The 25,275-nt window shown below is 45.5% G+C and overlaps 1 protein-coding gene across 10 annotated transcripts; it reads left to right on the top strand.

Moving 5' to 3' along the window:
- Positions 1-25,270, top strand: Max (MYC associated transcriptional regulator X). Of its 10 annotated transcripts, none has more exons than XR_015622125.1 (6): positions 1-234; positions 911-937; positions 8,631-8,738; positions 22,483-22,606; positions 23,067-23,167; positions 23,825-25,270. XR_015622125.1 is itself a non-coding variant. In XM_087554545.1 (6 exons), the coding sequence occupies exons 4-6, from the start codon at positions 22,568-22,570 to the stop codon at positions 24,010-24,012; spliced, it is 312 nt and encodes a 103-aa protein (XP_087410671.1). In that variant the 5' UTR covers positions 342-431; positions 911-937; positions 8,631-8,738; positions 22,483-22,567; the 3' UTR covers positions 24,013-25,270.
- The last annotated feature ends 5 nt before the right edge of the window (positions 25,271-25,275 follow it).

Below are 25,275 nucleotides of genomic sequence, written 5' to 3'. Positions count from 1 at the left end.
GCCGCCGTTGATCCGGTGCTACAGTGAGGTGGTTGTCGCCCGTGTTGTGTGTGTGTGAGTGTGTGAGTGAGTGAGCGAGTGAGTGAGTGAGTGTGTGCGTGGGGGCACTCGGCTTGTTGTTGTCGGTGACTTCCCCCTTCCCTCCACCCCTCCCCTCCCCGGCCGCCGCTGCAGTGGCCGCTCCCTGGGCCGTAGGAAATGAGCGATAACGATGACATCGAGGTGGAGAGCGACGTGAGTCCCGGGGCTTCTTCCTTTCCGTTCGGGTTGTCAGGCGGGGACAGCGGCCAGGGCTCTCAGCCAGGCGACGGCGGGAGGGGGGCCGGGTCGCCGCCGCCTCCGTCCTCTTCCCCCGGGGCCGGGACCGCCTGCGTCGCGCTCCAGGCTCGCTCCCCTCCAGTCCTGTCCGGAGAGGCCTCCTGGGACTGAAGGTGGGAGCAGACACGCGGCCTCCGGGACCCACACATTCTCCCGTGGAGGAGGGTGTCGAGGCCTCCCTCTCCACTCTGCCGGGCTGGAGATCCCATTATCCGTCCGGATCCTGGGCAAGGAGACCAGCGCTCAGTTCTTGCTCATTGGGTCCATGATCTCCCTCCTCCGGTGACCGGTTGATCCTGGGGGTGAAGGGGCTGGGAGTGCTCTGACGCCCGAGAGGGATCGGGAAAGAGCAGACAGTGCTCCGGATCCCTCTTGTCCGGTTCGGATCCCAGAAGGAGGGGCAGCGCCTGGGACCCCCACTAGGCTACGGGTTCTCGCTGGAGAGAGTGGAAGGGAAAAGAGGGAGGGAGGGGTGTCAGGCTGACTACCCACCCGCTGCTTCCTCCGCCGCCGGCATTTTCTTTCTTATTATTGAATTCGAAGTGCGAAAATAACTTCTATATTTTCTATTTTTTTTTCTCTCTTATTCCAGGAAGAGCAACCGAGGTTTCAATCTGCGGTACGTCTCCTACTCTCCATTTCATTTTCATTTCCGTTCAGTTTTCGTTCTTTTTGGAGTCAGAGAGAAAAAGAGATCGTTCTATTACTTTTAATAGTCTTGTAAACTCCTCTTAACCGCTAAGGTGAGGTGGAGTCACTTGGGGTTGGAGGAGGGGGGCGTTGCAAATCCTCATGATTCTGGATTCTCAGGTGGTAGATTCTAGTGAGTAGGTAGGTAGCTAGGTGAGTGAGAGGAGGCCTGTGCTTCGAACTGAGTTCTGTAGTGTTCAGTGAAGGATGCAGCCGAGGCGTGTGAGAAACGAAAGAGCATTCCGAAGTGAATGGTAGTGTTATTTCAGAGCAGACTGGTCAGGTTTATTTAGGAGGTAAACTTTAAGCAGTGTCTCCATAGTTGTGTGAAGTCGCAGGCACGCATAAAGATCAATGTCTTTAGCCAAAGTCTGCTACAAAGACTGCTACAGCCCCTAGAATATAGAAAAACGCTTTATTCGCAACAACAACAATGGGAAAGAGAGGCACCAGAAGTTAAATACTGAGAGTGTCACCGCTTTTTGTGGTCTGACTTTCCGTTTGAGAAGAAAAAAAAAATTATTGCTAAGCGGCACTGTAAGAGATAGCTTCGCTGGAAGGTGATGGATGGGACTTCTTAGGATTGTGATAGTAATGGTTTTTATGGGTGTTTCTGGCTTTGAGTTGACCCTATGCTCCCTTGTGTTTGGAGTCTGAGGCTTAGGAGTAAATGGGTATAGATTAGGGAGAGAGAAAAGGAATAGACTCAGAATAAATCCAATCAGAGAAGAGAAACAAATGTAATATTTGATGATTGGAAGTGGTAAGAAAGGGGTGTAGAGTGCATTTTCCTGTGAGGGCCAGGTAATGAGCTCGTGAAGGATAGAGGGAAAGGTGAGGACTGGTGTATGCACTGAAGGATGCACACCCCTTCTGAAGTAGCCACCTAACTCTGCTGCTTGCTCCCCGAGAGTGAGCTCAGGCTGCCAGATCTTTTTTTTTACCTTCAGGGCTGAGCCATATCCCTGGAACTTCTAACTTTATGAGAAATGTTAATATGCTAGAAACACAGATTATTACTTTTTCTGGTGTGTTTATATGCATTTAATTTTTGACTGTGCTGGGAATTGAACCCAGGGCCTAAGGATGCCTTGCAACCCCTCTGCCATGGAGCTACAGCCTCAACCTACTTGATTTTTCTTTTTAATTACATTTATTTATTTAACGTGTGTGTGTGTGTGTGGGTGGGTGGGCGTGTGGGTGTGTGGTCATGCATATGTCATGGCTCTCATGTGAAGATCATAGAACAACTTGGGGGAGTCAGTTCTCTTTTCAGCACGTGGGTCTGGGGATTGAATTTAGGGTCATCAGGTTTGACTACAAAGCCTTTACCCGCTGAGCTGTCTCTTTAGCTTCAGTTATCTGATCTTTAAAATGATACGTGGAACAGCTGCTTAGGACTTGTAAAGAGTTTGCAGGATGTAACTAGGCTTGATTATTCAGGCCTGTAAACCCAGTTACTCAGAAGGTTGAGGTAGGAAGATCAAACATCCGAGCCTGCCTCTGCAATTCCTTAATACAAAAACCAACACAGCACAGAGTCCTGGGTTGTGACCCAGTGTGTAAGCCCAGGGCTTCTGAGGCTTTGGCAGAAGGGTTGCCCTGAATTTTAAGCCCACCTGGGATATAGAGTGAGTCCCAGCCTGGACTACAGCATGAGATTCTGCACAAGAATTCTCTGCTTCTGTCTCTTTTTCTGGGGAGCAGATGTGACAGCTCGAGTGTAGGACCCAGCTCCTCAGTGTTTCTGCTCTTCATTAGGGCATCAGATTGTGCAGACCCCCGAAACATCATTTGTTGGGAACTGATTGATTCTGAGTGCAGTTATCTCAGAGGTCTTAAGGATTGTTCTGAGATTCTCACTGAAGATGTTTTCTTAATGAAGCTTTACACAGTTGTCAATAGAACGTCAAATCCCTTTTGTGTCTTGTTTTTCAGCTGTTATCCTTTTTTTTCTTTTGGGAGAGGGAGGAGTCTAAGCTTTGTCCTGGAACTCACAGAGATCCATCAGCCTCAGGTTCCCGGATTAAATGGGATTTAATCAGCTGGGATTAAATGTGTGCACCACCCTGCCTGGGTACTATTCGTCTAATACTATGGACCTGGTTGTTTTCCTTTGAGCCTGTTCTATCCTTTGAGCCTGTTCTACCAAAACAACAACAAAAGCCAACTCTTCCTCCCTCTGAGTCTCTGATTATGAGATCTGCGCAGGGCTTGATCAGGGTTAGAGGGCAAGACTCCTCTTGAACTGGAATTAGGTTTGCCTTTCAGTGAGAGATGTTTTCTTACTTTATGATAAGCAGTTATTGTAGGCTTTCTGCCTTTTAAAACATCCCTCTGGGTGTTTAATTAATCTACTTCTACAAGGCTGATCTTAACTTTGTCTACGTGTTTTAACTTTTTTTTTTTTTTTTTTGTTAAGGTGCTTAGGAATTTTTCCTTTCACTTTGGGACATGGACAATGAAATTTTTGTTGTTGCTGAAGGTTGAACCTTTGAGACCCTTTGTTTTAATTCAGTATGCTTACTTACTGAGATTTTTCTGGTAAAGTTTATCATAGCATAGACAAAAAACAGGTATATATTATAGACAGAGTGCATTGTACAACTGTCACAAATGGTCTGGGAACCGTATTCCTTCCTTTATCCCTGTGAATATCCATTTGCTTGTTGAAATTTAGTATAAATAATACATTTTTTTTCTAAAATGTGGAAAGCTATTAGGTTTTATCTTTGGAAAACCATTTTAAAAAATGGACTCTGGACAACTAGATGTTTAAGATTATAGAAAAACTTTTAAAAAGTTATTTGGAACTAAGTGTGGTAGCTCACACTTGTAATCCTAGCACTCAGGATAATTGAGACAGGAGGATTACCATGAGTTCCACCTGATCTATAGAAGCGCGAGCACACACACACACACACACACACACACACACACACACACACACACACACCAAGTTATTTGGGACATGTTTTGTGGGTCCTAACATGAAAAGATGATCATAGTTTCTGCAGTCAGTACAGAGTCTTCCTCATGAAGAGTGCAGGCCCTTCAGATCAGTATGGAGGGAGGCTAACGAAAGTGAAACTGATGTGGAGAGTGCTGCCCACGGAAGGGGAACAGCACTCTCCAGTGAGCAGCAGACATTAGAGGAAGTCACCCTGAACACTAGTTGCTAAACTTGATAATTGCAGAATCTCACCAGTACTTTTTTGTGGGACAGGGGGCATAGGTTGTATTTTAAAGATAAGTTTGTGAGGCACTTACTTTATGCAAGAGGTTTCTTTTGCTTTACTTCTGTTTGGATAATTTCTCTGGAAAAGAGTGAAAGTTTATGTGCAGCGTAGGATTCCTGAGTTGGTCAAGGAACCTGAGGCCTTTCTCCATATACTGTCCTTCGCTGCATCTGTGAATTCAACATGTTGCAGTTACTATACTGACTGAGGTTTAAGACAGGTTTGTGCTATTCCACTTCTAGTCCTTTCTGATTTAAAGTATTTTTGACTCCTCAGCTTTTTCCTTCTTTGAGATTGAAGTGTATTTGGGAGGAAGGGAGTTTGACCATTTTGGAGGTTCAAGTTCAGGGAACTTGTGGGTCTTCTGGGACCAAGGTATATGGTCTTTGTTTCTGCTCATCGTTGGCTTTGATGACATCAGCAGCAGCTTCTTCCCTTGCATGTGCCTGTGAGGAGAAGAGACGATATTAAGTTTTTAAGAGTTGTTGCTTTGTCAGAAGACCGGTAGGATAAAAGAATTGATCAGGGACCCTGACCTTTCCTGGGGACAAGGGTAGGTTATAACAGGGCTTTGCTATGAAGCCTGGCCTCCCACTGCAGGGATTCTCCTGCCTCAGCCTCTCGAGTGCATGTTATCTGTATATGTTACAGGTTTATGTTATCAGGCCTGACTTCAGTGTCCTAACCAAGAAGTCCTTCCTCTTAAACAGCTAGTGTCGTGGCGTGTGTGGGTTCTTTTGGCACCAAAAGATGGTAGAAACCTCAGAAGCAAATAGATTCACAGAAATGCGTATCAACTTCGAACAGAAGCGCTGGGAAACTGGAGCTAGTATCTGCCTGCTAAAGACGCCAGTGAGTGTATCTCATCTCAGGGGCCTGTTTCCTGGTCCAATTTTTGTGTTTATTAAAATGAGTTCTTTTGAGTTGAGTTGTTTTTTCTAATTCATCAAACAGAAGTAGTAAGTTTACCGCACGAGAATTTGGAACGTTCGTATTCGACATTCTTAGTGTATCAGTGGGACTGGTTGGAGCATCCTGGGACTCTGTCTTCTAAAGTGACACCTTTAAACTCCTGAAGCTTAATGTACTAAGTAGCTGCTGAAGAGGACACACTCCCTCCACGTTGGCACTGAGAAGATTCCCCGTTGTGTGGTGGAGCAGTTAGGTGCCAGGCAGCTTGCAAGAAATAGCATTCCGGAAAGCCTGTGTATCTTTAACAGTAAGGAGCTTCTTTCTCCATACTGTTTCTTTCTTTCCTGCCTTACAGGAAGTTGGGTTGCTGATTGGTGGGATGCATGAATGAAGATGCATTTTCTGTGCAATAAGCTGAAAGGAAATACTCGAGAGAGTTCCTCAATTCTGAGTGGGTCTCCTTAGCTTCTATGTCCTGTCAGTTTAGCTTACTTTCAACATTGAACTGCACTAAGCTACACATGCTTGTTAGTGTGAGAGGTGGACAAATTATAGGTGAAGCGTTAGCTTCTGTCTGCCAGCATGGAGAAGTTTGGTGGAACTGAGACTGAGTGAAAGCCTTGGCCTACACATCAAAGCTGGAAGCCATTTGGTGCAGTAGTTCCTGGTGAGCAGCTGCAGTCCACTCTGGTCTCTTACTCTGGGACATGCTGGTGAAGAAGGGCTTTCTGACAGAAACTGCAATTCTTGTGTCAAAGAGCAAGCAGTGTACAGTGTCTGCACCTGGCGATGCATAGGGAATCATTTGGGAACCTGTGACAGAGCCAAGAAGACCTCTGTGATCCATTCCACGGGTACACCAGTCCCAGTGTTTGTGCATGACCAGACACTTCCAGGGCCAGACAAGGGAGCGTGCACTCGCCTGAGTTGCTTTGTTCTGCTGCTGTTGACTGCTGTGCTGCTTTAAAAAGACAGCTCATGTGGGGATCTCCAGCACCTCGTGCTGAGCATCTCACCTGGTTTTTCTTCCCTCACTTCTGAAAGCAAGAGAAGATGGCTAACTAGGCAGTGTAATAGCTTTCCCCACTGACCCATCATACAAAGCTAGGGGGTATCAGCCTCATCTGCAGCTTAGAAATATTTTCCAGAGAGAACTCTCAGCCTTGGGTGAAGGTGTGTCAGGTTTTCCTATGCTCTGTAAGCCCTAGAAATGTCACTTAATTCAGAGTTGTCAGGAATTAGGCATGTGAGTTCGGCATGTTTTTCATGTGTGCTTGCAAATGAGGCTTGGGGAAGGGGAAAACAAATACATCCTGCGGTTCTTTGTTTAGGCATAACAGCTGAGGGGTAGACATGGCAGGAGGGCTTGGTCTAAGATTGCCCTGTTCTGCTAGTTAAATTGGGTCTGGAACCACCACAGAAATTCCATCCACTGCTTGGAGAACAACAGTCCCCAGCCCGGGCTTCCTACCCAGCAGTGGCCTGCTGCCTTTCCTAGCCCAGCCAACTTCGAACTTGGCTGGCTCCCCAGATGAGAAGCCGAGATTGCTGCTCGTGGTCTGCAGCCAAGTTCACGACAGTCTTCCAACCAAATGACTTGTCCATTTGAGTCCTCTCGGTGCTCAGCAAACAGGAGGGGTGGCACGCCTGTGGGAATGATTTTGTTGTTCGGTTAAACTGGGCTCTTTCTTGCAGCACAGGCCCACAGGGAATCGAGTCCAACTTAGTTCTGACTGCTTGGGATTTTCAGGTTCTCCCAGAAAGAAAACAGACAATTAGGATTTTATTTGTATTAACAGGAGGGATTATGGGTAACTGGGGTCACTGCTTCCGTGCACAGCTCATAAACTGGGAGGAGGGCCAGGAGTCAGGGTGATTTAGTAAACAGGAGTATCTTGGGCTGCTGCTGAAGATCAATTGATTTGCATGTAAATAGACCATCTTGGAAGTTAGAGTAAACACCAGAGGGTTAGGTAGACCCTGTCAAATGGTGGTCTTGGGTCTCTGGCACTCCTTAGGTATGGATTGTGACCAGCCAGTTTACTTGGGTCTTGATGTTTTAGTTTCCTCAAGCTGTCTCACACTGCCGTTGGAGGGTGACTGTAGTTATTGTCCCCAGTGTTGTGTAGTATCCTCGAAACTCAAGGGACCCAGCTTTTTAATTGTCCTTTCAGATTCCTCATTCTATTTTCTGTATAACTAATTGAGATTTGCTTAACAGTGAACTGACGTTAAGAAGGGTTAACTTTACAAGTCCTTAGGACAGTGGCTGTGATGGGGATTTGTATCTGATTAGCAGAACTAACTGTAGGTGAGGCCACTGAGTGATCAGGAGGAAAATGTAGACCCGAGTGAGTTACAGGCTTTAGAATTTGATAGTAGAAGAGTTTTACATCCTTTTCTTCTCGTGGCTCTTGTCTTATTTCTGTCTGACCATCTTTTCTAGAACAAGGATTCTTTGGAAGCAGCGTTAAACCAAGTTTGCGCTTGTTGCCACATTTTCAAAATTCCTGGCGCTCTGGGCTTACTCGCCAATAGATTCTTAGGCTAGCTTAGCCCAGCCTGCTCTAGTCAGGGTAAATTCTCAAGAGAGTTTGTCTATAATGCCTGAAGTATAGGTGTAGTGAAGTTCTTGCTGAAGTAGGTCCTTGAGTTCTGTGTAGAGGGAGAGGAAGCTCCTTGACAGTGCTCCCTAGCACAGTGCCCTGCCCTCTTACCCTTCCCAATTGGTTGGCAGTCCTGGCCCTTAACAGCTGACTATTTATAATTCCAAGTGGGAAAACGGGAAAGGTTAAAGGCTGGTTAGGGTATTTAGAAAACTGCCAAGTGGGCCTGCCCTGCTGCAATTGCCTGAGGGAATTTACCAAGAGCATGTGGGTGTCAGAAGGTCTGCTACCCAAGAACTAACTGCCTTTCTGGCTAAATGTAGTTGGCACTTCTGTCAGCTCTGTCATAATGACCTCAGGTGCAACTGTGTTTTCTAGAAGTTTGGTGCTCTCTTGTATGACTTGATAATTGGATATGCTAGTGACCTTTTAACAGGAGGGTGTCAGAGCAGAGCCTCAAGATGGTGGGTTCCCCATGTTTCATGGTAGAGGTAGCCATAGCTTATGAAGTACTCACTGGAGCTTTCCTTAGTTACGTTCCAACCACGGATTGGCAACTGCCCCATCATGTAGGTTGGGGACGCTTACAGGAGAGTCACACTTTGTCCCCTGAATAACTTTGATTTTACTTGTGCATGAGCTGGATTCATCGAGCTACTTTGGATGTTCCTGTTGCAAGCCTTGCTCACCCCTTTCTCCCCTTTAACAGAGCCTAATTCTGGAGACTCCTAACTGCCCACCTCACTCTATAAACTTTCCCAGTCCACTTGCCAGGGACAGCGCCGACTGCACACACTTCCAGGCTTTACCACACGTCCCTGTAAAGGAGGTGGCATTCCTAACATGCTTTTCTTCATTCTCCTAGGCTGACAAACGGGCTCACCATAATGCACTGGAACGAAAACGTAGGGACCACATCAAAGACAGCTTTCACAGTTTGCGGGACTCAGTCCCATCACTCCAAGGAGAGAAGGTAAGTTTATTGACAAAGCCAATTGGAATTTATCGGGACATCATCCCTTCTGTAAAGAAACACAGTCAGGTGGCATGGTCTCTCTTTTCTTTTTCTTTTTCCTTTTTCTTAAAATTTTGATTCTTTGGAAGATCCCTACACATCTCAATAGTTCTTGATTATCTTTAGCAAAAATAATGTCAGTTCTAACAGCTGTTTTCAAGAAATCCCTTTCAAAATTGGAGATACTGTAATTTATTACTTTTTCTTTGGTAGTGCTGGGGATTGAACCCAGGGCCATGTACATGCTAGGCAAATAAATTAGTCATTTATGACATTATTATAACTATATACTGTACTATATAACATAGTCCATAATTAGTTTGGGATCACTAAAGATTCCCCAGGCCAGCAACTCCCTAAACGTCTGTGGGAATTTCTCTTGTACGGTTCAACATTAGTACTTAGTGGAAATGAACACTTGCAAGCAGGTCTGTGAACCTGCCTGGGCACCAGTGATTTCCAGTTCTGACAGCTTCTCTTCCCAGCATATGTAAAGAGCACTGTAAGCTGTGGAACAAAAAAGTTGAGACATGTTCGTGTGAAAAGTAGTAAACCAATCATTCTCATCCTTCCTCGTATTTTCCCTGGAGAGGTAGGAACCAGCTATTTGTCTGTCTCTTCAAAAACCAAAAGCTTTGAGCAGAAACTTATGGGTTAGGGTCACTCCTTGGAATATAGAAAAGAACATTGGTTTGCAGTTAGTTCCGCCCTGGCACAGTGTAGCAACAAGCTGCTTTCTGTAGTCCCCTTGGTCAGCTTGTTTGTTTGAAAGAGCCTCACTGTGAAGTCAGACTGGCCTGAACTTGGGATTCCTCCCATCTCGCCTGTTAGCATTACAGGTGTGTGCAACAACACCTAGCTTAACAGTGTTTACTGCAGGTGACCTCACTGCTTTGATCCTGTGATAAGGGTCCTGAATTTGCTTTGTTATCCAAGACTAAGGTTTTCATGTTTATAAGAAGTTGAATAGCTATGCTTTCTATTTTGTCTCTAATGTGGCCTCCTGTGTAGTTGGAGTGTGGAGTAAGTCTAAGCTTACAGGAAAACACGAATAGGCCATGTGAATGCAGAATTACAAAACCAGAATTTGCTGTGGGTTAAGCCCACTTAGTATATACTTGATTTAATGGCCTTGAACCAAGGTACTTACCGGAATAACAGCATTCCTGAGTATAACACTGAGCACCACAGGGGATCTTTATGACTGAGGTGCACCCTTTGTGCAAAAGATTTATCTCCGATGCGTGTCTGACGGCTGGTGCTTATTCCTCCGTAGGCCACAGTGTGAGTTAGCATCACTTGGTGAGCTCATGAGCTAGAGCGGCCTTCACCTGCACCTCACATGAATGGGACGTGCTGAGGATGTGCTTCTCAGAGTGGGCAGCGGCCCGCCCACATCCCGTACCACAGGAACTGGGCGTGTGCCTGGAGTGTGCACCTGCAGCAGTCAGCCAGGTGCCTCTGAGGAAGTCTGCACAGCTCACGGGCACGGCTGCGTCTCTTCCTTACTTGGGCTGTCTTACCTTGTTAATTCTTCCTTAAGTCCTTTTAGTTTTATTATATAAGTCCTCCTGCTGCTTTTCTTTAAGGAAGTTGAAGTTTGACTTTAGTTGCTTACAAATGGGATGAATGATGAATAGTTTGTCCTTTGTGGTCCTTTTACTTTCTCTATCCAGCAAACATTCGTGGAGGCTACACATACCAGCCACTATTCTTTTTTTCTTGTTTGTTTTTTGTTTTGGTTTTTTACCAGCCATTATTCTTAGCAAGAGTAAATGGATCTTTTATTTTAGCAAGGAAATAATAGAAATTAAGAAATCACTAAAAATATGAATATTAGGTAGGCATGTTGGTAGCAAACTCCTTTAATCACAGCAATAGGAAGATCAGAGGCAGGTGGATCTCAAACTAAATGAGGCTAGTCTGGACCACATACTAAGTTTCTGGCTAGCCAGGGCTCTGTGTACACATGCTATGGAGAAAATTAAGGTGGAAGGAATGGTGGAATTTTAATCAGAACAGACAGATCTCATTGACAAGATGGCCTTTGGGCAGAATTCCTGGAAGTAAAGAACTGTCTGTCTGGTGCTGGGCGTTTGAGGCAGGAGGAAGGCCAGTGAGGAGTCTTGACCAGGCCAGAGTCGGTGAGATGATACCAGGCCCTGTGTTGTAATTTCTTGTGTTTGCATGTTTATTGAGATGGGTCTCTTGGATCACTGGCTGGCCTGGAACCCACTGCATAGTTAAAGTTGACCTTGAATTCCTCATCTTCTGCCTCCACTTCTTTTTATGTATGTGAGTACACTGTTACTGTCTTCAGACACACCAGAAGAGGGCATCAGATCTTATTATAGATGGTTGTGAGCCACCATGTGGTTGCTGGGACTTGAACTCAGGACCTCGGGAAGAGCAGTCAGTGCTCTTAACCTCTGAGCCATCTCTCCAGCCCCTGCCACCACTTCTTAAGTTCTAGGATTTGGCTTAGTTTTTTGTTTTGTTTTGTTTTAATTTGGGAAAGAACCAGATTTAATGAGCTTTTCATCAGAGCCCTAACCTTCCAGTTTCAAGATGACATTCTTCAGAGACCTCCCTGTCCTGTTTGCTCCTAACTGGCTGAGCCAGCCTCTGCACGTGTAAGGGACAGGACTTTTCATTATTCTTCCGTCTGCCAACAGTGTCCCAGGTGCAGGGAGGCTTCAATTCCGGAACCCTTCGGTCTCTCAGACTGACTTCTCACCAAATGTCGCAATCTTCTTCTAAAATGTGGTATTGGAACCAAAGGAAATTGACTCATTCTTGATTTGAATTGCAGTAGTTAAGGTTGTGACATGTAAGTGGTCATGAAATGAATGTTCCGTGTGAGTTTTGGAGAGCTCAGCTCAGATTGTTGAGAAAGCCTTTGATCTGAGTCTCCTTTGATGTCAGCACCCTTATGTCCCAGGTGACTCTACAGTTAACATTGCCATTATGTGATATGTGTCCAAGCCTTTTTAAAAATTTTATTTGTTAGGTTTGGTTTCTTGAGATAACGTTTCATTCTGTGGCTCTCAAACTGGCTTGAATTCACAGTAATCTTTCTGTTTTAGGCTTCCAGATATTCACATGAAAAAGTGAAGCCTTTTTTTTTTGGTTGTTTCTATTTCATGCGTGTGCATGTGTTTTTTTGTTTTTGTTTTGTTCTTCTGGAGTGGGGGTTTCTGGCTTTTGATCCAGGGTCTTACTATGTAGTCCTGGCTATCATGAAACTCAATATATAAACCAGCCTGGCTTCAAATTCAAGAGAGATCTGCTTGCCTCTGCCTCTGAAGTGCTGGGACTAAAGGCCTATGCCATAAGCCTGGCCGTGTGTGTGTGTGTGTGTGTGTGTGTGTGTGTGTGTTTACATATGCAAAGAAATGAGTTTCATCATGAGCATTCATTTTACTTTGTTCTTATTTATTTTTGAGACAGGTCTCACTATGTAGCCGCGGCTGTCCAGGAACTCACTGTAAAAACCAGGCTGGCCTTGAAATCACTAAGACCCCCCTGTCCCTGCTTTTATATAAGAGAAAATCGATATTGATTGAATTGGACCCTAACCAAAATACTTGGGAAGAGAATTTTTTTTTTTAATTTAGTATGGGATTTTGTATAGTGTGATTAGAACTCATAATTCTGCTTAAGCCTTGAGTGCTTAGACTGCAATCCTGTTCCACTGTGTCTCACACGGAGAAATAAATTTATGTATGTATGTATGTATGTATTTGACAGGGTCTCATAGCTGAGGCTTGCAACCCCCTAGGTAGTCTTTGTTGACTTAGAATTTGTAGTGATCTTCCTGCCTCAGCCTCCTAAATATTGGAATGACATGACTGTGTCACCTTGTCTGGCAAGAAAGAAAAACTCCATTTATGTCTTGTTTCTTGTATTTATATGGTAAAATATGCATCACAAAGAATGCCTGTCTTCCCTAACTCCTTTACTCCTAGCACTTGGGAGTTTGAAAGAGGATGACTGTAAACTCAGGGTGCTGCTCTTTCTTACGGGAACTCAGGTTCAGTTGTCCTCTCCACAGTGATTTACAACCTCCTATAGCTTCAGTTCCAAGAGACTGACCCCTCATGAAAATAAATAGCTTTCTTTAAAAAGACAGACAGATAGAAAGGGCCAATAATCTGGAATCTGGGAGTGGTACTGAGCACCTGTAATCCCAGTACTTAGGAGACAGAGGCAGGAGGACTACAAGTTCAGAGTCATTGTCAGCGACAGTTAGGCCAGCCTGTGCTCTGTGAGAGCCTGTCTCAGATGCAGCCTTTTTTTTTTTTTTTTGAGGTGCTGACTGTTGTTGGGCAATCACGTTGTTGTTCCTACTCTTATCAGAAATGAGGGGCCTGCTCAAGGTCATGACCTAGTCTGTAGCAGAACAGGACTTAGGACGGGGACAGCTAAGTTCCACGTTTCCTCCATGTACTGGAGGAAAGCAGTCTGAGGGTGTCTTAAAGAAATGAAGCCTGTATAGTTGGACAGGCATGCATCACTCAAAAGCTGAGGCAGGCAGATTGCCACAGGTCTGACAACTGCCTAGGCTAGCAGTGACCTGTCTCTGGGAAACCAAGTCTCTCTCCACTCATGCTAGCAACCTTACTTAAATGCAGTAGGGCTCACAAAAAGGAAAAAAAATAAAAACATGTGAAAGTAAAGGGGGACATTCTGGGAAGAAGGGTTCAGTGGAAGGGGTGGAGAGGTTAATGGGGGAAATGTGCTCAAAGTTCATTGTGTGTGTGTGTGTGTGTGTGTATGTGTGTGTGTGTGTGTGTATGAAATTACATCAACAAGGAAAATCTAGCCTAAGTACTTAAATCTTGTCATTTCCTGGGAGCTTTCTTGAGATAGCTTGGGTTAATCTTAGCAGTATGCAGTTACTATGGAAATACTTGTCTAAGGTGGTTTGTTCAGGTTACATCAGAATGCAGAGTGTCGGGTCACTTCAAGTCTATAGATTGTTTCTGACTCCACCTCTCTCCACTCAGCCTTAGAAAGTGCCTCATTCCAGTCAGTGGTCGTTCAACTTTGTCATGAGCCCCGGGTTGGAGAGTGGACCTTCCTGCTCTATTGTCTTAAGGTGTTATGTTTCTCTTGTAGCTTTTGGTTTTCTCTTGTAGTTTTTCAATTGAGGGTGTATTTTAAGACAAATAGCTTTGTTCTTGGCAAATATTCAAATCCCAGTGCCATCTTACCAATATTTATGTTTGCCTGAAGACTGATGTCTGTGCTGTGCCGTCATTGGGACCCCCCAAGTCAGGGACCTGTTTCTCAGGCCTAGTGGAGAGCTCTGTCTGCTGTGGTTATGGTATCTAGGCGATGCCTCTTTCCTGTAGATGCCCTGAAAGGAAGCAACTCATCCTAGCTCCCTCATACGTCTTCTGCTGTTGGCGGATTGCCTTTGAAATGGTATAAGCCATATCCTTGTCCATTTCACCTCATTCACTTGCCAAACTCCAATTTAGTATGTGTCAGTTCCTTATAAACAGTTTCTGTGTCTTCCCCAAGGTCTTCTCATGGACCAGTCTGGTAGGGACTCGGCATTGCTTGCCTGCTTTTCCCGTCTTGATAACCGTTGTGTCATGGAAGAGTATATTTATTCACTTCCTCTTTTTTCCAGAAATGCCACTGTGAACTTCTCGGAGGTCCTCCTTGAGGTCACACTCTAGCCTCAGGATCCAGATAATGTCTGAGTCTAGGGCTGTGTCAAAGCATTGTCTCCTACCTGCATTCTACCCTAGCCAGCCTCCACCTCCAGTGTCTCTTGTCCTTAAAACACTCTTGTTCCTTTAATTCCAGGGCCTCCATTGGCTCTCCTCTGTTTTAGTAGTTACCAGGCCCAGCCCTGCTTAGCTTTCAAAGTCTGCTGGGATCTCTGTTTCTGAACTTAATTCTATGCCTAAAGGTGATCCTTCTTGAGGAACATCCCCAGTCCTTACCGAGCCAGGGGTGGGGCTTTCCTTTGGAGAACTAGGAGGCTTATCACCTTTCTCCTTTCCTGAGATCGAGAGAGGTAGAGGCTGGTCTAGATCTTCCCTTTAACATCATTACTCTTTCTTTTTTGTCTATGGACAAACTTTTTAAAAATGGGAAGAACAGAACAGGTCTTTGTCTTTCTCCAGCATAGCTACAACTTCCCTTTCTCCTGAGATTCTTGGATAGTCACTGTCTGGTAAACATTAATGTGAGCCACAAACATATCTAAGTAGAGTTTAATGTAAATACAGTTTGTCTTTATTAGAAGATTCTACTAAAAACTAACTAATGCCCAGCGGCCAGAGCAGCAGTGTGAGCTTGAGGTGCTGAGCTGGACCCCAGGAGCCACGTCCAAGTATAAGCAGTAACTCCTTGTAATCCTTGCCCTCCGTCTGTGAGATGAGAGGCGAAAACAGTATAATGTCATTATACTTTAACTGTTAAAAATAAAATTTAAAAATGTAAAGCAATGGACTAAAATATACAATTTCTGCATTCAAAATTATTTAATACTATTTTTTTGTTTGCACTGTCCTTTTTCTCTTTTAAAGTGAGAGGTTTCGGGAGGAGGGGGGATTATTTTGTTTTGGTTTGGTTTTGAGACAGGGTCTCAGTCAAGCCGTCCTCAAACTGTGCTGAGATTAGACTTAAACTCCTGATCTTCCTGCCTTCAACTTCCAGAATTCTGGGATTACAGGTGTGTCCCACCATGCCCAGTCCCTATTTATTTATTTTACTAAGTATTAAAAATATTACACACACACACACACACACACACACATATGTCACTGCAGTTCAAACAGATCGTTAGTGAGCTGTGTGGCTAATATGGGATCACACTGAATAATGAAGTAAACTTTACTCCCTGTGTTGCCCTTCAATTTAATGTGATTGAAGTGGAGCCACCTTAAAGTTAATGTCAGACTTGTCTCATTTTTCTCCTCTATAAACTATTATTTTAATTTTCAACCCAGAGGCTGTAGATGTGGCTCGATAGGAGAGCTTGCCTAACACACCTGACATTCTGGATTCATCCCCAGCACTGTATAACCATTGTACTTACCTGTAACCTAGCACTTGGGGTCAGCCTCAATTTAATGTGTTTGAGGCTCTCCTGGGCTACATGAGAATCCCCACTCCTAATGCATATAGAGTTGATAAAGTCTAAGAAAGAAGCAAGGGCATCCTGTTGCTTTGTTCTGGTCTAACTGTGAGTACCTCAGGAGCTAATGAAGGGTACTAGCCACTGACTGTGCTCTGCGCTGCAAAGATCTGGGGGGAGGGTTTTAGGCTCATTCTCTCTGTGCTTTCTGGAGTCTTTCTCTAGTTTGTCTGTCTCTGTTTCAACATCACTGGACCTTAGAGGAAGATTAACTTAGTAGGCGAGAAACTAGTAATTGGGGCTGGAGAGATGGCTCAGTGGTGAAGAGCTCTTACTGCTCTTCCAGAGGTCCTGAGTTCAATTCCCAGCAACCACATGGTGGCTCACAACCATCTGTAATGGGATCCAATGCCCTTTTCTGGTGTGTCTGAAGATAGTGACAATGTACTTACATATATAAAATAAATAAAATCTTTAAAAAAAAAAAAAAAGAAAGAAACTAGTAATTACTTTAAAATTTTGTTTATTACCTTTGAAGACAAATGCATTTGCACATGTTGTTACTCAGTAGATCTGTTTCTTCTTGAGGGAACTATATGCTGTACTAGTTCTTCATGAACAGTTTGATGGAGAGTACCGTGCCTTCTCTAAGGGTCCCTACGACCTGTAAGGTTTGAAAATGACCTTTGACCCTTAATCCAAAGCCTTGCAGGGTCTGTCGTCTCTGCCCTGCCTCAGTTAGCCAAGTCTGCCAAGAGCCTGGAAGCATTAAGCCTAGAAGGAATGGCACAGGCTGACCTCCCTTGCTGGCCTCTGTTTTAGTGTAAACTACTTTAAAAGACACCCACATTTGTTGTGCACGTTTGCAAATTTTCATTTCCAAAAAGTGGCTTACTCAACAGAAATGTATACCAGATTTGCCTGCCTCTTCCCCCACCTAAGGCTCTTCAAGACAGGGTCTTACTTTGAAGACCAGCCTGGCCTTGAGCTCACATTTGTTCTTCCTCAGCCTCCCAAATGTTGGCATTATAGCAAGTACAGTGGCCCACCATGCATGCACAGCGAGCATCTGGCTGGGGCTAGGGATGAGTGTAGCTGCTGGGCTTTAGGCTCTCCGGGAAGGGCAGAGGTGTTCCCAATGTTGCTAACGATGTTAATCTGGACCTATTATGCTCTCTCTACCTTGCCTCTTGCCCCTATTGTCTAAACCAATTTGGCATTTTATACAAAAATGTGTGGTGAGATAGGAAGGTGGAGCTGTGGGACTTTTGTTAAACATTGTGCGGGCAGCAGGTGGTGGCCAGGAGAGACAGTGTTTGGGAGTTGGTTCTCTTTACTGAGCTCCAGTCACTGCCATCTCCCCGGCCCTGTCTGAAGACTGGAGAACCACTGTCTCATGACTTACTAGCCTTGGCCTGGCTGTTGATGAAGCTCAGGAATCTTGTGAGTCTTAAGATTCTAGTTAGCATCAGCTTCTTTTGAGGCCTTTGAGGCCTTTTGTGAAATTTTTGCCAAGGCACATGGATAGGTTGCTGTTTTTGGAGAAAGGCGTGTACCTCTAGAAATGATTGACCCCTTCAGGCCACCTGCTGTCAAACCTGGAGTCTTCTCCTTTGTATCTTGTGGTTTTCCCCCTTTCGGTCTCTAAGCGGCAGGGAAGCCAACAGCACTATGGGAGATAGATAACTCTTCAGGCTCTTCCTCACCCGGCATTTCTTCTCTGCTAGGAGCCTGTTTAGGTCTCACCTGTGGAAAACTATGTTCCTTGATGTTATTACTATTACAAGCTGGTGGTTGTTACTGTTTGTTTGTTTGATTGATTGATTTTATGTCTCACTTTTTAACCAAAAAGACTAGTCTTCAGCCATTGTTTTTCGGCCCAGGCCTGTGCCTGTATACAGCTTGACTCTACTTTGAGGAAACCACCTTCACCGGGGTTGTCCTTGAAGGCAGATCAATGGTTCTCCCCAAGTCCTGTCCTCATCTTTGTTTTTTTCTCTCCATGGTAACTCTGTCTGCAGTTCTCTTGACCTTTTAAAATTAGTGCTACAACTGCCTCTGTTCCTAAAATATGAGTATATCTGAGACGTGGCAAATTCTGACTGTTGCCAACGAGTTAACTAATATCCAATAAGACAGAGCTTTGCACATCAGTTTCTCCACACAAAGGTTCTGTGGAGTGCCTGGCACCCAGTACTCTCTGTGTGAGCTGCTGCTGTTTCTGTTCACTGGCTATTCTTTTTTTTTTTTTTTTTTTTTTTTAAGATTTATTTAGTTTTAGATACGTGAATACACTGTTGCTATCTTCAGACACATCAGAAGTGGGCATCAGATCCCATCACAGATGGTTGTGAGCCACCATGTGGTTGCTGGGAATTGAACTCAGGACCTCTGGAAGAGCAGACAGTGCTCTTAACCGCTGAGCCATCTCTCCAGCCCGTCACTGGCTATTCTTACTCCTGTGTTTAAACATGGGTTTGCAAGAAGAACTGGTAAGGCTGCTCACCATCTCGCTGTGGCTCTTCATGCTGCTGTGTATGTATATCACAGCTAACCGTTTTGGTCCCTGTAGTCACAATCTGTCCTGTCCCACAGCTCTGTCCAACCTGGTCAGAAGAGGCATGTCTACTCAGAGAGGTAGAATTGGTGCTTTCTAAACATTAAAAACTCACCCAGGTGCTTACTAAGGCAGTGGTTGATCTGTGGGCACATTGACTTACCAGGCACCGCGTGGTCACAGGACTCACGTGAACAGTCAGTTGACTCAGCTGACTGAGAGCCTTTTCAGAAAGCAGAAACTGAAAACCCAGGGCCATTCCATAGTCCATGCCATAAATCCCAGGACCTTTATGTTTATTGTACGAGTACTATGAACTCATAAAGGCCGGGAAGGGCCCTCTACACACCATACAGTTGTGGCTGCGTATGTAGTCTTGTGGTTTGAAGAGGTGAGAGACATTGATTGCAGAGGAATCTGGCATTTTCTGACTTTAACCTTTTGTTTCTCTTCCCTGGGGTGGGTGGAAATGTCATATTCTGTGGCATTTTGTTTCGTGTGTGTGTGTTTTAACTTTTCAGCCTTTTAAAAATTATTCTATGGGCTGGAGAGATGGCTCAGCGGTTAAGAGCACCCGACTGCTCTTCCAGAGGTCATGAGTTCAATTCCCAGCAACCACATGGTGGCTCACAACCATCTGTAAAGAGATCTGATGCCCTCTTCTGGTGTGTCTGAAGACAGCTACAGTGTACTTATATATAATAAATGAATAAATAAAAAAAATTTAAAAATTATTCTATATATATGAAGCTCATTGTTGCTATTTTCAGACACACCAGAAAACAGCATCAGATCCCATTACAAATGGTTGTGAGCCACCATGTGGTTGCTAGGATCTGAACTCAGGACCTTTGAAAGAGCAATCAGTGCTCTTAACCACTAGGCCATCTCTCCAGCCCCCTAGACTTCTTGAGTATATTAAAAAGGACAAAATAAAGTAAACCTGACCATTTTCTGAGACTGTTTATTGGCCAGGGGCAGCCTGTTCATGTGACGAAGGCACTTCTACTTTAGCAGTGGCTAGAAGGAGGGCTGTCTTGTGTTTAGCCTTGGGGAGGCCTTGAACACTGGATTTAAAAGTCAGCTGGCTGCAGTAGTGCACACATTTGATCCCAGCACTCAGGAGGTAGAGAAGTTTGAGGCCAGCCTGGTCTACAGAATGAGTTCCAGGACAGCCACGGCTACACAGTAGTAAGACCCTATCTCAAAATTTTTTTTAATTAAAAACAAAAACAGACCAGTGTTCTTTGAGGACCTCATTCCCAAAGCACTGTTCTGAGCCTTTATAATCCATCTTCACTGAAAACTCCTGTGAGTGAAACCACCATCACCTAGAGGCCCCTCTGGCTTGCTGTGCCCGCCTCTCACTTCACCTCTAGGTGCTGATTTCGAGGTTTCCATTGTAAGTACCTGAAAGAGAGGCTGGGAAGGCACAGGCTGCTCAGCACCAGACGTCTGCAAGCCTCCCCTCATCCCAGATGCATGTGCTCTGTTCAGAACTAAGGGCCTTTTTGGGAACTGTTAGGAAAATACCTTTGAACAGGTAAATTTAAAAAGAGGTGGTACACACTTATTTGTAATCCCAGCACTTGGACTGAATCAGGAAAATGAGAGTTTCCAATTACATCTGGACTCAGTGAGTGAGACAGAGGTGTGCACAGGGCTTTGTCAGGGATGGAGAGGGTGGAGGACTTGTGGGCAGTAAGGGCAGCTGCGGACATGCATGTCTACAGTACAAATAGGGAATACAACTCCGTCTGCTGAACCCCCTCCTGCCAGCACCATTCTCCGCAAAGCAGCTTCAGTGACAGTCTATCAAAGTGGCAAGACATTTATTTTTATTAGTCCCTACTAATTAAGTGCACCCTCCCCATTTTGCCATCTCTGCCCTCAGAAGGGTCTTTGAAGAGATGGAAACCATTGAGGTGTCCATTGCTGGGTCTCCTCATTACATTTACACAGGCTGGCCACTCAGCTGAAGAAACACATTGAGCTTCCCCACCTCATACCCTGTGCTGCTCTGCCCTTGGTCTAACACAGTTAGTTCACTGCTTCATCTGGAGCATGAGCAGTGTGCAACACTGAGGCCGGCGTCTACCACATGGTGGGTTGTCACTCCCAGGAACTGCCTCTTCGGTGACACTTATAATCTGTCAGCACACTTGTCAGCACTGCCTGTGGCTTGTCTGCATATAGATAATACTTATCTTCTCACTAGACAGTAAGCCTATGGGCAAAGAAACTGGGACTATACGTTTTGTTTCTCCACAGTGTATGCCTTGCACATAACTCTTACAGATAAAATGAATGAATGAATGAATGTGAATGATTTCCCCTTGAGCACATCACCTTGAGGGTACTATAAGAGGAAAACCTGGGAATTGTAAATGGCTGGTAAAAATTTAGGCCTTGTACACCTCACCTCGTCTGCCCTAAGGTCTGTAAGTTGATCATTAGAAATGTTTTAATGTGAGGAAATTGAGGTTTGCTAGTTTGAATACTGGTATGTTCTTTGCCTTCCCCTCGCTGATTCTGGTTGTTTCTGAGCACTGGACTGGAAAGCAGAATTGTCAAGAATGACCCTTTTGAGGGCAAAGCTTTTGAATGCTTGGCCTCTGGAAGGGACACTAGACTTGAGGGCTACTCCACTGCCCTGTTTTGGGCTTATATGCATAGCAGTTGTGTTGAGCTGGTACCCTTGCTCTAACCCTGCCCATATGTGTAACCTAGTAGGAACCTTCCTTCCAACAAGTGCGATTCTGGGGGCACAGGGCACAGTGCATGCAGAGTAACCTGCTGCCCACTTTTTGGCCTATTTATTAACCTGGTTCCCTGATGAGCCAGGCCCACACCACACCACCTGCTCTAATTGTACAGGTGTGGCTGTTTCCTGGGATGTCTCAATTACATGTCCTTCCTGTGTTGACATCAAGGGCTTACAGCTTTCTCTTTAGACAGGAGGTAAAAATGGTGAAACAACAGGAACATTGTTCAGTTGAGCTACTGACCGATTGATAGTCTGAAGGTTTGGTGAAGTCTAAGACTGTAATGAAAAGTGTGCCCACTTTCATTCCAAGCCAATGCTATGCCAGCCCTTGATCTTGTCATGCTATGGCCAGGCCCGAGCAAAGTCAGTGTGGCCTGAGCTTTTTTTTTTTTTTTTTTTTTTTTTTTTTCCCGTTATTTCAGATGCAGTTGAGCTGCATCCAGTATACAGAAATCCCTGGGTTTCATCCAGATCACCATATACAGCTGGGAGTAGTTATCCCAGCACTTGGAAGCTGGAGTGGTATACTTAGTACAGTACGTAGTGAGTTCAAGACCAGCCTGTCTCGGGCATGGACAAGCTGAAGACTTTAAAGCAAACTAAAGAGCCAGAGGGTTGAGAGTGTAGCTCATGGCTGCGATCCCAGTACTTGGGGGTCCTGCGGCCTACCTGGCCTTTTTTTTTTTTTTTTTTTTTTTTTTTGAAAGATTTATTTAGTATTATAGTTATATAAGTACACTGTAGCTATCTTCAGACACACCAGAAGAGGGCATCAAATCTCATTACAGATGGTTGTGAGCCACCATGTGGTTACTGGGGTTTGAATTCAGGGCCTTTGGAAGAGCAGACAGTGCTCTTAACCACTGAGCCATCTCTCCAGCCTCTGCCTCGCCTTAAAGCCCTGTTTCAAACAAATAAAAACTATAAGAAAAAGATCCAGAGGGGATGAGAGAAGTTCAATAGTTGGATAGACTCTAAGCCCAGGCCTTCCCAGACCAGCTGGTGGTTTTAAATAAGCCAGTGTGGCTCTCTTGAGCCCTGGGTTCCTGGTAGAGCTCCTGAGTCTCCGTGTAGGTAAGTTCTGTGAGTTGCTTGACACTTTGGATAAAGACCACAGTTAACCTCTACTCTTTCCTCAGCCTTTTCCATCATGGCCACCATCCTGTTTCCAGCCTTTCTTTCCCTCATGCTGTTGCCAGAGAAGGGCATGGTTCTCTTGCTATGTAAACTTAGTCTTTATTTTGTTCTTTTTTTAAAAATCTTTCTCATATTGCAACAGGCATCCCGGGCCCAAATCCTAGACAAAGCAACAGAGTATATCCAGTATATGCGAAGGAAAAACCATACGCACCAGCAAGACATTGATGACCTCAAGCGGCAGAATGCTCTTCTGGAGCAACAAGGTGAGCAGGCAAGCTCGTGGGGCAGCTGGCCCTGCTGTGCCCCGGCCAGGCTGGGGCTTTCACAAAACCTGAGCCTTCCGTCAGAGCTAGAGGACCATGCCTCAGAAGCATCCTCAGCCCTGAGTGTTAGAGCCATCCTGAGGAAGGACCAGACCCTCCAGTGAGGAGATGGAGGAGCTAGGGGATTGAACATCCAAAGGCTTGTATCTTTTCTGGCCTGATCTCTCCCTTTCTTGGGGCTCAGGTTCTTTGCCTACAGTAAGGGTCACACCTGGTGTCAGGTATCTGAACAGAACTTTGAGGTCCTTGCAGTAGAATGTGCCATGTAAGTACCAGAGTCTCCAGGAGTTCAGGGACAGTGAGCCCTCCCCCTTGTCAATAGTAGTCCAATCAGGGCAGCCTATGGGCCAGGCCCCTGCTGTTCTCCAATGCTCACACCCGCCTTTTCCTACAACCACAGGGGAAAGCGAGAGCTGATCAAGTTCTTTGTTCCTGGGGAATTCACTTCTCTTCCTCCCTCATGGAAGATGCAAGTAAAAGGAAATGCAAGTAACCACCTGGGTTAGAACATCTCACATAAAATAACATGAAGGGTTAATCCTCCAGGCTCAAGCTGAGCTGAACCAAGGGATGGGCAGTGGGCGGCGGCAGCGGGTTGGATGATGGGCCAAGCAGCCTGCATGTAGGGGTGTCTGTTGGAAGGCCCAGGTATTTTGTGTGTATTGGTGACTTGCTTCCAAGTGTCCAGCTTGTCATTCCAAGTGGATTTTGTTCATGAGAGCCAAGCCAAAAGTTTTCTTTGACCCAATCTGTTGTGTCATCCTCTCCTGCTATCATTGGGCCTTCACCTTCACAGAGCCTAGCATTGCTGGGCTAGCTTCTTCTCTGTCATTGCATTGCTCAGTCCAACAGGGAACTCTTGCTCTGGTCTCTATGCTGGGTCCATGGCAGGACGGTGTCTCATCACAAGCCTTCTCTTCAGGGTGGTATGGCTGAGGCTGGCCATGTCTGCTGGGCCCCCAAGCCCATCTGGGAAAGGAAAAGGGGAAACGGAAGTGTGCAGGTGGAACAGCCACCAGAAGGGAGTGACTTCTGAGCCACCCTGTGCCTTGGGGGCCAGCAAGCAAACCCTTAGGAAGAACAGGCTGGACCCTGAGTCTGAGACTTGGTTGCTCCGGATCTCCAGAAGGGTAACATGCTCCCTTGGTTGCCTTTTAGTCCGTGCACTGGAGAAGGCAAGATCAAGTGCCCAACTGCAGACCAACTACCCCTCCTCAGACAACAGCCTCTACACCAACGCCAAGGGCGGCACCATCTCTGCCTTCGATGGGGGTTCAGACTCCAGCTCAGAGTCCGAGCCTGAGGAGCCCCAGAACAGGAAGAAACTTCGGATGGAGGCCAGCTAAGCCATGCGGGGCAGGCCAGCGAGAAACTGTCTGCTCACCCGTTGCAGCCTCCTTCAGTTCATCACTAGAACCCTCAGAACCATTGAGAAGACTCTTTTCCTTTTCTCTCTATTAATTGTTATTTTGCATAGAAGCTCTTGGACAACAGCTCTCACCCCCTGCCCTGTGTCCACTATTTTTAAACGTATGCCCTTCAGGGGTTCCTGTCCCCACCAGAAATTTTAAACCAAAACACCCTAACTTGGCAGCTCTTTCTGTGGAGGACAGACGGCCGGCCAGACCTCTGAGTACATGGTGTCCTGCCCACCCTACCAGCTCCTCCAGCCCTCAGAGCATGTGCCTGGAGGACGCCTGCTCTGCTAGGCTCTCCTCCCAGCCCCCTCACCTCTGTTTGGTGGACTTTGTGAATCTCTGAACTGCTCTACTTTGACAAGATGACCAGATTGGAGTAATCAGAATGAACCCCCTCTCCTTTGTAAGGATTATTTTTGGAAAAGCGGTCTCTCCTGTTGAAAGACCAGATTCTTGAAGAAGTTTGTGTGGTAGAGAAGGAAAGCGGCGACAGCTTTGCAGCACCTTGGCACAGTCACTCTTCAGCTGTTTAAGCCTGCCCAGCCAGCCTTCCAGAAGGCCACGCGACGCTGGTATGTATAGGAGACAGCAGCAGTGAAACGGCTCCCAGGAGTGGGGTGGCTACTGTGGGTGGGCTGGGAGGGAGTTGTAGGTGGGGTAGAGGTTTTGTATTAAGGGCCAGTGATGATGTTTTGATATTTATTTCCTGCTACTGAAATTTGAATCTGAATGAAATGCCCCTATTTCTGATGATGTCGATATTGTAAAGCGACAGATTCATAAAGTAATGATCAAATCTTCACTTCTGTGTGTATTTCTAAGAAACAGAGCCAACTCTTTTATATGTAAACACCAAGAGCGACTTACCTGGTACTAAACCCACAGCCCAGCCCTCCTTCCTTCCTCCTGTCCTGGAATTGTCGCCACTGTGTGATCCGGCCCTGGCTCTGACTGTGGTCAGCAGATCCCAGTGAAGGGTTTCTCGTCTTTAGGCTTCATTTCTTTGTCTTTTTCCTACTCTGTTGCCAGCATTTGCTGATTTCTAGTGTATACTTTGTAGTCTCAGTCGGTGTTGATTCCATTCCGTGGAAATAAAAGTATGTTGTACATACTGCCCAAGAATCTCCCTGCAAGTTAAGGCTCCCCCTTTACTATAAGAATATAAATAAAGACTTATTTTATCCTTGTTGG

Source organism: Rattus norvegicus, chromosome 6 (assembly GCF_021556685.1).
Source record: "Rattus norvegicus strain SHRSP/BbbUtx chromosome 6, alternate assembly SHRSP_T2T, whole genome shotgun sequence".
In the NCBI taxonomy this organism is placed as follows: domain Eukaryota; kingdom Metazoa; phylum Chordata; class Mammalia; order Rodentia; family Muridae; genus Rattus; species Rattus norvegicus.
The sequence above is the reverse complement of the archived record's forward strand: the minus strand, read 5'-3'. Positions and strand labels throughout refer to the sequence as shown.